At 40.1% G+C, this 13050-nt stretch overlaps 1 protein-coding gene across 1 annotated transcript in view; it reads left to right on the top strand.

Moving 5' to 3' along the window:
• The window catches only part of eif4g3a (eukaryotic translation initiation factor 4 gamma, 3a), a 73676-nt gene that overhangs the window by 27837 nt on the left and 32789 nt on the right, over window positions 1-13050 (top strand). The window contains exons 6-8 of the mRNA XM_056251393.1: window positions 1686-1862; window positions 6313-6424; window positions 6658-6764. Of these exons, the coding sequence (XP_056107368.1) occupies window positions 1686-1862; window positions 6313-6424; window positions 6658-6764 (396 nt within the window). The remainder of the gene's footprint in view (window positions 1-1685; window positions 1863-6312; window positions 6425-6657; window positions 6765-13050) is intronic.

Genomic DNA, 13050 nt, shown 5'->3' on the forward strand with positions numbered 1-13050 from the left:
TAATATATTTAAAGGTGCTCTACGTAACTTTTAGCGGCCTCTAGTGGTGATGTTTCAGATTGCAAACAAATTTTACAAGAGCGCTCGTGCTCGAACTCATAGACAATACCGTCTATTACGCAAATATCTCGGCGAATACTTGACGGATTCGGCGAGCACCGAGCTCGTTGGGACCATCTAGTCGAGCTGAAAAGAACCATATAAGTTCCATAGTTTTTGGTGGTGTTTTCGCGGAGATATTAGCAGAAAACCATCGGGCGCGCTGCAAAATTGCGGACGCCGGTGACGTCACGATCTCAGAAGAAAATCGCTCGTATCTCTGGAACGCAAAGACCCAGAGAGCTCAAATTCGGGGGAGGAGGTCCCAGGGGAACCCTTGCCCGAACGCTAGAGTGGCGGGGCTCGGGGATGCCCCCTACCGGACCGCTGGGACCCCCGATTTCGAATCTCGGGGAGCCGGGCGAGTTGGACCTCGGGGGTGGGCTCGTTCGAAAGGCCCCGTCCAGCACTACGAACGATTAGAGTCTTGGGAATATTGATCAAAGATTGACTGAGATATAAGCCGAAAAACGTGCGCCTTTAACCGGACGTAACTCCCTGACCGTCTACAATAGACTGTATATAAGGAGAGAGGCTCGGGAGCGCGCATGCACGTCACATCCGTTGGATTTCGCGGTAAATCCGACCCGGAGACTTCACATAGAAATAGGAATACTGGCCTTCAGAGGTAATAGCAAAACTCGACAAGTGGATCATTTTAATGTGTGATTACAACCCCTTCACACACAGGCAATAAAAAAAGGATTCATTTTAGTAGAAAAGTTGCATAGAGCACCTTTAATTTATAATTAATATAATATATTTATTTATTATTAATATTGTAAAATATTTAATTACTAATATAGACAACAAATACAAAATTATTATTATTAATAAATTCTTGGTAAGCCCAAAATAGAGACATTTTTGCAAATGTATCCATTCATTAAAATTTTATAATCTGGACTTTTTTCTTTAAAATAATTTTAAGGACAAAAAATTTCCCCTTTTTCGAAAAATCAACCACACAGATATAGACATTTAGACTATCAATCCCATGAGGTAAATTGCATATGGTGTGTGCATAAATAGTGTGTGTAGAATCAGGCAGAGAGAGAGAGAGGGGTGACCTCTCACTCCAGTGCTGCCTGGTTGCTGGCGCCCACTGACTGGGTTTGCTGAGGTAATATTTGCAGTGCGGAGTGAGTGAGTGAGCGAGTGAGCGAGAGAGAGGAATCGAGGGAAAGCGGGGGAGGAAGTGATGGGGGAGGGGACGACTCCTCCAGCAGGCATGCATGCAGTATTCTCCTGATGAATAAACCGTTGTGCCAGAGTTGTGCCATCACCCCACTACAGTGGAGAATGAGAATACTGCTCATATCTCCAGGCTGCTGTGTGTGTATGTGTGTATTTGTTTCTTTGTGTCTGTTCGATGAGCAGAATTGATATAATTCATCAAGCATTTGTGATTGCAGCTGTTCCAGTGTCTGAATGTCAGATTGTCAATTAGATGCCTCATGATTTGAATAAACTGCCTGACAGGCACAGCAGGGTGTCCTGAGGTGAACTGTCTTATGTCAACACTGACTTGTATCTCTTCTTTCTATGTTTCTGCTTAACTCTTATTTCTTTGACTTCCTCCACAGTTCCTCCACAGGGCTCAGATGCAGACAGCACGGCCCAGCCTCCCTACCAACAGCCCCTCCCTTCGGCCGGGCTCACAAACCCCCACGGCTACGGTTTATACCCCCAACCAGCCCTTCATGATGACCATGACGCCCATGCCCTTTCCTACCCAGACACACCAATACTACATTCCCCAGGTAAAGAGTCAGTGGACATGTTACTGATATCGCCAAATATGGATTGCATACACACAAAAAAAATATTTTCAGGGTTCCCACTGTGACAAAAAAGACATTGTGAGGTTTTTTAATGCATGAAATGGTTTTAATTAAATTTTACCCATATAATTTGACAATAGCCATCTCATCCTTTAATTTATTTTATAAAATGGGATGTTTAACAAAACGAATAATTTTCTGTCTCTGTATGGCAAAAATATATATAAAATTAAAGCTCAAGTGTGTGTGTGTATATATATATATATATATATATACACACACACTTGAGCTTTAATTTTATATATATTTTTATACTGTGTATGTGTGTGTGTGTGTGTGTATATATATATATATACACTCACCGGCCACTTTATTAGGTACACCTGTCCAACTGCTCGTTAACACTTAATTTCTAAGCAGCCAATCACATGGCGGCAACTCAGTGCATTTAGGCATGTAGACATGGTCAAGACAATCTCCTGCAGTTCAAACCGAGCATCAGTATGGGGAAGAAAGGTGATTTGAGTGACTTTGAACGTGGCATGATTGTTGGTGCCAGAAGGGCTGGTCTGAGTATTTCAGAAACTGCTAATCTACTGGGATTTTCACGCACAACCATCTCTAGGGTTTACAGAGAATGGTCCGAAAAAGAAAAAACATCCAGTGAGCGGCAGTTCTGTGGGCGGAAATGCCTTGTTGATGTCAGAGGAGAATGGCCAGACTGGTTCGAGCTGATAGAAGGGCAATAGTGACTGAAATAACCACTCGTTACAACCGAGGTATGCAGCAAAGCATATATAGAGGCGGATAATAGAGGCGGATGGGCTACAACAGCAGAAGACCCCACCGGGTACCACTCATCTCCACTACAAATAGGAAAAAGAGGCTACAATTTGCAAGAGCTCACCAAAATTGAACAGTTGAAGACTGGAAAAATGTTGCCTGGTCTGATGAGTCTCGATTTCTGTTGAGACATTCAGATGTTAGAGTCAGAATTTGGCGTAAACAGAATGAGAACATGGAACCATCATGCCTTGTTACCACTGTGCAGGCTGGTGGTGGTGGTGTAATGGTGTGGGGGATGTTTTCCTGGCACACTTTAGGCCCCTTAGTGCCAATTGGGCATCGTTTAAATGCCACGGCCTACCTGAGCATTGTTTCTGACCATGTCCATCCCTTTATGGCCACCATGTACCCATCCTCTGATGGCTACTTCCACCATGTCACAAAGCTCTAATCATTTTAAATTGGTTTCTTGAACATGACAATGAGTTCACTGTACTAAAATGGCCTCCACAGTCACCAGATCTCAACCCAATAGAGCATCTTTGGGATGTGGTGGAACGGGAGATTCGCATCATGGATGTGCAGCCGACAAATCTGCGGCAACTGTGTGATGCCATCATGTCAATATGGACCAAACTCCCTGAGGAATGCTTCCAGCACCTTGTTGAATCTATGCCACGAAGAATTGAGGCAGTTCTGAAGGCAAAAGGGGGTCCAACCAGTTACTAGCATGGGGTACCTAATAAAGTGGCCGGTGAGTGTATGTATATATATATATATATATATATATATATATATATATATATATATATATATATATATATATATGTGTATATATATATATATATATATATATATATATATATATATATATATATATATATATATATATATATATATATGTATTAGGGGTGTAACGATACACAAACCTGACGGTTCGGTTCGTCCCACGGTTTTGAGGTCTCGGTTCGGTTCGGTTCATTTCGGGGGGGGGGGGGGGGGTTTAGAAAGCTAAAATTGCTTTTATTTTTCATTAAACAGTGCTTTAATGAACAAATTGTGTCCTTGTCTTTAAATTAATTCAATTACAAGTAAACGTTTCTCAAGGATAACAAAATTATCTGCTAATGCTGTAAACTACAGCCCTTACTTGCACATTACTATAACATTAAAGCTTAACAACAGAGCCTAGACTTTTAGCCTAAATTATATAATAATAATCAACACTCAAATAACAAATTGTATGAAAACATGTAAACTACACATAAGGCAATTTTTGCATTAACATGTTTTTACTCTAATTTGTTATTGTTATATAATAATTTACACAGTTGCTGTTATTTTCATGACAACTATTTTAAACATACATTAAATAATCAAGATATCATAAACAGGTTAAGTAAAATATAATGGCTAATATATAGCATTTATTTAGTGAAAGAGTTAGCAAACCAGCAAGCTGTGGACACTGAATGACTTGCCTGAGGTAAATATAAAGCTATGTGAAAAACTAAGCGTTTTATTGACGTATTTCCGCTGTTGAAACACTGATTGAGTGTTTACACGAGTTATGATGCCTTTCAGTAAGTATACTGTATCTTTCAACATACCTTCGGGTGTCCATTCATGTTTATTCTGTAACTGAGGAATAGATGATCGCGCTCCGCGCTGCCGCATGCATACAGTGATATCTGTCACGCCACATCTAAGAGCGCCAAAACGGCATTTATTGTTTGCATTTCGTGATCAAATAGACATAATTTGAAAGATTACACCTTGCTTATTTTTAAAAGTAACAAAACACTGAGCTTATTGCGATTATATGTGGTTAATGGTGGTTAGGCAACAGCCCTGTATTCATTGTGTACACATAACACATGAGGTGCAATGAGCCGGGGCTGGGCGGGGCAGCAGGGGGCGGGGCGTGTTCGGTTCGCCATGAGAGTATCGCGATACGTATCGTGGGTGGTGTATCGCGGTTTTTCGGTTCGGTTCAAATATCGTTACACCCCTAATATGTATATATATATATATATATACACTCACCGGCCACTTTATTAGGTACCCCATGCTAGTAACGGGTTGGACCCCCTTTTGCCTTCAGAACTGCCTCAATTCTTCGTGGCATTGATTCAACAAGGTGCTGGAAGCATTCCTCAGGGAGTTTGGTCCATATTGACATGATGGCATCACACAGTTGCCGCAGATTTGTCGGCTGCACATCCATGATGCGAATCTCCCGTTCCACCACATCCCAAAGATGCTCTATTGGGTTGAGATCTGGTGACTGTGGAGGCCATCTTAGTACAGTGAACTCATTGTCATGTTCAAGAAACCAATTTGAAATGATTAGAGCTTTGTGACATGGTGGAAGTAGCCATCAGAGGATGGGTACATGGTGGCCATAAAGGGATGGACATGGTCAGAAACAATGCTCAGGTAGGCCGTGGCATTTAAACGATGCCCAATTGGCACTAAGGGGCCTAAAGTGTGCCAGGAAAACATCCCCCACACCATTACACCACCACCACCAGCCTGCACAGTGGTAACAAGGCATGATGGTTCCATTTTCTCATTCTGTTTACGCCAAATTCTGACTCTAACATCTGAATGTCTCAACAGAAATCGAGACTCATCAGACCAGGCAACATTTTTCCAGTCTTCAACTGTTCAATTTTGGTGAGCTCTTGCAAATTGTAGCCTCCTTTTCCTATTTGAAGTGGAGATGAGTGGTACCCGGTGGAGTCTTCTGCTGTTGTAGCCCATCCGCCTCAAGGTTGTGCGTGTTGTGGCTTCACAAATGCTTTGCTGCATACCTCGGTTGTAACGAGTGGTTATTTCAGTCACTGTTGCCCTTCTATCAGCTCGAACCAGTCTGGCCATTCTCCTCTGACCTCTGGCATCAACAAGGCATTTCCGCCCACAGAACTGCCGCTCACGGACCATTCTCTGTAAACCCTAGAGATGGTTGTGCGTGAAAATCCCAGTAGATTAGCAGTTTCTGAAATACTCAGACCAGCCCTTCTGGCACCAACAATCATGCCACGTTCAAAGTCACTCAAATCACCTTTCTTCCCCATACTGATGCTCGGTTTGAACTGCAGGAGATTGTCTTGACCATGTCTACATGCCTAAATGCACTGAGTTGCCGCCATGTGATTGGCTGCTTAGAAATTAAGTGTTAACGAGCAGTTGGACAGGTGTACCTAATAAAGTGGCCGGTGAGTGTATGTATGTATTCATTAAATATGAATATATCCATTAGGTAGGGTATATCTCAAGGTAGGGTAGGCAAATTTTTTTTTTATAAACTCTTTTTATTATTCTGGTTGAAACTGTCTTCACATCCTGGTAGTAAATAACAGAAGTGGTCTAATTATTTAAAAAAAATTACATATAACGTCTGTGGAAGTCTCAGTACCTAAAAATGTTTGTCCAATCATTGAATGCAAACATACTCTATATGATTTTAAGGCTATTTACCTTTAAATAAAAATTCAGATGGGATGTTTAACAAAAGTAAAGTAATCTGGTATATATGTCTTGTGTGTGTGTGTGTGTATATATAAATATTAATATATTTAGTAGTTTATATATATATATATATATATATATAAATTAAATTCTCCACCTTTTCTCTCAGTATCGTCATAGTGCACCTTACATGGGACACCCACAGCAAATTACCATTCAGCCACCAGGGTCTGGAACCTTCTACCCAGGACCCGGCCCAGGGGAATACCCCTCTCCTTATGGCAAGTACAGACCTCTCTTCACTTCACACTCACACTTCACTGTGAGTGTGCTTGCGTCACACCCAGCTGGTTCATATTAGCTCCAGGTAGTTTCAGTGTGTCTGATTAGCTGAGAAATGACCCCGTTTCCAGAAAGCGATTCACTCCGAGGCTGTTTAGATCTCATGTGAAAGCAGCACACACAGCGACATGACTCACTTTTTTTCTTCCTTCCTTCTCTTTTCCAACAACAGCTGCCGGGCCGCCATATTACGCTGGCCAGCCAGTGTATCCTCCCTCTCCACCCATTATAGTGCCTGCACAACTGCCACCTCCACCAGCCAAGCGTGAAAAGAAACCAGTGAGTACCTGAAACATTCCACCTCGTTTTAGAAATGCCAAGGGATCCACTTAGTTTTCAATTCATTTTAGACTGATAAGGCTTGGATTTAATCCCAATGGCCCTAGCTGGCAGACCCAGATTAAATGCGAAAATGCTGTTAAAAGGGATATTCGTCAAGTCTTAGTTTTACCCCGATATTGGCCTTGGCTTTTTGAGTAATTATGTCATGCTAGTAGGGATGTCAACGATTAATCGATGATCGATTAATTGTCGATAACACGTTTAATCGATAAACCTTATCGATCATCGATTAAGCAGGTTCATGCGCGTGCGTGCTGCTCAACCGCGAAACATGTAAGCGAGCGCGCCGGAGTTATGTCTGGGACTATTTTACACCTTCATCATGACTATAAGTTTGCGTGTGCATTCGCTGCCTTTTGTTTTGTGCAAATGTAAGTTGTAATAGTTTATTTTGTGTGTGCCTATCTATATCTGATTTATCTCATATTGGATGCATTTGGTTAAGAATTGACGCAGCGTGATCTTTAGCGCGCGCACCTCAAATGGCAATGCACGACTAATAACGACTATTGGGACTGTCATATTATATAACATTATAAAGAGAACAATATTGTAATAAAACATTGTGAATTATTTGGGTTTAGTTGCCGTGTCGCGTTGTTCCAGGAAGAGCGCGTCCACAAAATGAGTCATTCTGAATGGCACGTAACTTAGTTCAAGTTCACTTGTGCATTCACGTCATTTTGTGCAGATATTATTTGTAATATTATGTTTATTTTGTATATATCTGATTAATCTCATAGGATGCGTTTCTTTGAGTTAAATAACGTGCTAGCAAAGTGCTCAACGGTTAAGTTATTCATTCAGCGCGCGCCGCTCAAGCAGAATGCACGACTAATAACGAGGATTAATTTGGGACTGTCATATTACATAACATGAGAACACTATTTTATTAAATCGGTGTGAATTCATTGGGTTTAGTTGCCATTTTAAGTGCGTTGTTCCAGGAAGAGCACGCGTCCACAAGTCACACATTCTGACAAGCGCATCTGAGGCGGCGTTGGTGGCACGTTGTATTAGTCGTTATATTTGATTATTAAATATTTAATTTAATTCAGGGCCTGAATTTCGTTTTGGAAAATGGGGGGGGAAATCCCCCCTTAGATGATTCTCATGGGGGGATTTTTTTTTTGAGGGGGAGAAGGGCGGGGGGCATTTTTTCCAAACAAAAATTACATTTATCTTGCCTAAATGTTTGCGCTCATTGCATTTTTACAATGGGGTAATATTGTTGTTAAGAGTTTACACAACACAAGGAAGCTTGATTTAAACTGTTTAATTAAATTGAAAAAAGTAGCACAAATAAATACAATAGAATAAAGATACAAATAAAGACAAATAAAGAGAAAAGTTTTTCAATGGGTCTAACTTCATATAGGCCTACAGAAACTGAATAAAGTAATCAAATGGAAAATAACACTGGGTAGTATTTTAGTCCTGAATAAATTAAATATATATAGGCTATTAATCCTGATTCCTTTAACTTAAAGCTATATTTTGTTGTTTTGAAACTAAATGAGCTAGTGCACGGATCCTGTGTTCATTATACTGGCATGCGTTTTATGCTTATTAAAAGACAAAACCGACTATGTTTAGAGTATACTCACGAAGACCGAAATTGACACAATTTTGCGTGTTAAAGCAATATAATCCGCGAAAAATAACTTTTGTTACTGGCCAGCTGTTTTTGAGGCGGATTTTCTATGAATGTGCGCATAGAAAATCATCTCAGAGAGCGCACGAGCACTGATTAGTTTAAAATCGCTTGAATGTTTAAACTGGTAAGACTTAAAAAGACGTGCAAATGGTAAACTTCAGTCACGATGCACTGCTGTCCCGATTGTGCAAGTGAATATTCCGTCATGTCCCGACTCCTAAACGCGAGTGTGTATTATCGCCGCAGCGCTTGATGCTTGCCTTGCACAACACATTTTGAGAGAAGAGATAGAAGTCGCGGCACGCTGAACACTCACACTGTTTGTGAAATTGCGCCTGGCAGATAGTTGTTAAAAGAATTATTTGATTTTATAATCTGTGTGGATTACGATTGCGGGAATTTCCTGCATTATAAATGGGAGACCTGTGGGAATTATTAGAATTATGCGCAATACCCGCAATCCCCGCAATCCCGCGCCGAAATTCGAGCCCTGAAATTTAATTATCAATCACATCGAAACATTTTACAATCCTACTAGCCCTTTATTTAGATTAAAACCATTCTCATTAATTTGGTGAGGAACATAGCGGTTTAAACAGCATTTGCAGACGCTGTCATGCTGTTGGCCGTATGCACTGCAGCAGACGCATATTGCAGTATTAAGGCTAACGATTAATCGATTAATTGATCGTTAATTTAAACGACGATCGATCATGGGAATTTGTGAAAATTGACATCCCTACATGCTAGTCTATTAAATTTCCAAAATTCAAGATGAATAATAAGTATTGAATTGATCCGGGAATGAAGTCGATTTGTGTGCCATGCAACTCCTGATATATGGTTTTGTTGCATGGTGGGAGGTTGGCCATAGCCAAGGTGTTTTATCCCAAGCCAAAGTGAGAATTAGAAATTTCCCCCATCCTCCTGCAAAAATTAGTGTTGGGATTTTAATGATGGGATCTGGAAAATCCTGCCACATCAGTGAGTTTGATGCCTTTTTGAAAGATAAGACCAGTAAGCCCCTCCCCTTTGAACGCAGATGAGCCAATGGTAGTTGAGTATCAGTTGCATGGGGATCGGAACTCGGACATCTTTAGGTTTCAGCGCCATAGAGAAACTTGGAAGATCTGAAGCTCTCATCGGTTTTAGGGTGTTTATGCTACAAACATGGAAAAACTATGTGCCTGGGTCACTTTTAACACTGATTTCAGATATCCTGAGAGGATGGGCATGTTTATTCATGTATTGAATCACCGTACTATGCGCGCGTTAACCAGCGCGTTTCAAATGTGTGATAAAATTTGAGCGAACAGACCGATTATCTGGCCAATACAACTGAAGCCCGGATTATTTATATTATAAATGATGTGAGCGCAGTAACCTGGTTCCCTAAGGATTCAACCCCAATCCCAATGAAGACGAAAACGTTCATTTTCTGGTTGTCATACTCTCATGAAGTTACAATTAAAGTTAGTGACTCCATGCTAACGTTCACACCTAAATAGCTAACTGTTCTCACATCATGTTCAGTTGGTTAAAAACACCCAATGGCTCAAAAACAGCCATCTGCAATCGTGGCGACCGTAACATGAGGCTTCTCCCGCTTACATTGTGATCTGTAGACCCTCGCTTCCAAATTAATCTTGTTACCTACCATATTTATTTTAAAATCTTTTATATATCCCTCCATGGCATATTTAAAGGAGAACTCCGGCGCGAAATGAACCTTTGGTCTAATTACACATTGTTACCTAGTCAACCGTTATCTGAGATTTGTTTTCATGATTATCGAATGTAAATAGTTTTATCTCTAAAAACAGTTTAGCCTATAAAGCTAGTATAACGCTAGTATATTGGGCATAGTGTAATGACAAATAAAAATCGCTTGTTAATACCACTAACAAGGCTGAAAATAGACCCACACTAACACGGTAGCATAATGAGGGTCCCTACCTTCAAACCGAAGCATTGAGAACTTTGTAAGTGTACAGACAGTTTAATAAGAAGATATTTTAAACATACAGTCAACTTCGCGTATACAGGCAGAATCCATCTTTGAAATACAGCCTTTACCAGTCGATCTACGAACGCCGATCCAAGTGCGCTGGTGAGATGTGAACGAGCTATAAGTTGTGATAAGGTGAGCGCGAACAGCAGGCTTGGATCGGCGTTCGTAGATCGACTGGTAAAGACTCTTTTTCAAAGATGGCTTCTGCCTGTATACGCGAAGTTGACTGTATGTAAAAAATATCTTCTTATTAAACTGTCTGTACACTTACAAAGTTCTCAATGCTTCGGTTTGAAGGTAGGGACCCTCATTATGCTACCGTGTTAGTGTGGGTCTATTTTCAGCCTTGTTAGTGGTATTAACAAGCGATTTTTATTTGTCATTACACTATGCCCAATATACTAGCGTTATACTAGCTTTATAGGCTAAACTGTTTTTAGAGATAAAACTATTTACATTCGATAATCATGAAAACAAATCTCAGATAACGGTTGACTAGGTAACAATGTGTAATTAGACCAAAGGTTCATTTTGCGCCGGAGTTCTCCTTTAAGTCCCACTTGAATGCTCCTCGACGAGAGGTGGTCCTTCTGTGTCTAAAATTTATTTTAAAGAAAACATCTTGGAATAAGTTTTTTTACACTGACAGCTGTCATTGTGAGACAGTTAGCAACTCTGTTTGTTTGTCCAAGATAGCAACCGTAACTAAGGGGGGCGGGGCTTACCAATAGGCTTTATGCCGAGCGTCACGTGACAAAACCGGAAAACAGGTCTCATTGCATCTGCTTGAGAGAGGTTGTTTCAACGGCCGTAAGAACTAACTACGATATCTATGGATTTTTAAGGTAATCAGCTAACCTACTAAGTTCACTTTGTTATTTATTGTTTTATGCTATTTAAATATCTAAACGTTAGTGTGAAGAAGAAAAATTAAAAAACTTAAATATCAATCTGCACATGCGAGGGACATTGGTTATGCTCATTTTTGCTTGCTCCTTTAAAGTTATCTTGAGTAAAACCGCAAAAAAATTCATGAAGCACATACAAAAGACCTGAATCGGAAGCGATGTGATCTGTTTTCCGGCTTGGTCACGTGACGCTCGGCATAAAGCCTATAGCAAAGAGTATAGAAGAACAAGAGGTGAAACTGATGCTTTTTTGGTAACAGCCACTAGGTGCCGCTTCGGTAGCGTGGCCGCCATTTTGGGGTGAAGATTCCAACTGGAGTTACTGGACAAACTCACTGTTGCGCACCCAAAATTAGAGAATCTCCCAGCCAAATCAGAAGCGCAATAGAAAATTTCTTAAATTAGGCCATCAGTAAATTTTGTTCACTTGGTACACCTACAGTAAATGCTGTATTGTCTTGTATATGTTTTTTAATGTTTTCTTTTTTTATCAGTTGTGGAATCCAATCATTAATAAATACACATTTGAGGTAGTTTTTTCTTGCTTTATTGAGTACCGTATTTCCATTTTATGCAACTTTACACATTTACTACTATTATTAGCTACCAATTCCACTAGGCCTGAAATATATTTTGTACGTTTTAATCCCCTGGATCATGCCACAAACTCGATGATCTTATAGAACATGATGCATTGCTGTGTCTGTTATCCTATAATTGCCACTTTTGGACAGTGGCTGTGTTTTTTTGTTTATATAGTCTTGCTTTAACGCTCATTAATATAAGATAGTACTGCAAAAAAACAGTTTACTGTAAAGCTATTCTATTGCTGTTATATAGGCTATTTATTGTCCAACATTCCCAATTATCTGATATAGCATGTCCTTTACTTAATTTTATATGTTGGTATTAATTCAGTGTTTGTAATGCTAATACTAAAGGTTTTGTGAGGAAAAAGTAGAAGACTTGTCTAAGTCTGTGAAATAAACTGTTAAAAGGGATTTAATGATCACTAGTGATTGTACGTGGATTTGATCTTTAATGTACTTTTTTTTTTTTTTTTTTTTTTTTTTTTTTTAAACCAAGCAGCTGATTTTGCCATAGTGACAGCAAGAAGCTATTGGATAGTGATGGGAAGTCCGGCTCTTTTCAAAGAATCGGCGAACTCGTTCGCGAACGACACATCACTAGTGGACTGCCGAGTCGCTTTCACCCCAAAATGGCGGAAGCGTAGCGCTGCTGCTGGGCGCTGGTGTTGCAATGGAACTTTCTATTGGCTTTGACTTCTTGTCAATATACGTTCTTTGCCAATAGGCCAATTGGACTTGCTCCTCAGTATATTTGTGTTCTTCTCATCCCGTACACTGCTTTAAGATCCCTTTGATCATCCAGTCAATTACTACTCTGAGTTCCTCGTTCACGTTTTAAGGCTAAAAGTGACCAGGCTTTCTCTGTGGCTGCTCCAACGCTTTGGAATAGTCTTCCTCTCCACATTAGATCTTCCCCTTCCATTTTTATGTTTAAATCCTCTTTGAAGACCTATTTGTATTCTTTGTTTTAATTGAGGTGGACATTTTTCATTTGTCATTTTTTGTTTTTGTCTAGTCTTTTTAATTCTGTTTTATAGTTCTTGTACAGCACTTTGGT

This window comes from Rhinichthys klamathensis, unplaced genomic scaffold, assembly GCF_029890125.1.
Source record: "Rhinichthys klamathensis goyatoka isolate OS25496 unplaced genomic scaffold, OSU_Roscu_1.1 h1tg000082l_1, whole genome shotgun sequence".
In the NCBI taxonomy this organism is placed as follows: domain Eukaryota; kingdom Metazoa; phylum Chordata; class Actinopteri; order Cypriniformes; family Leuciscidae; genus Rhinichthys; species Rhinichthys klamathensis.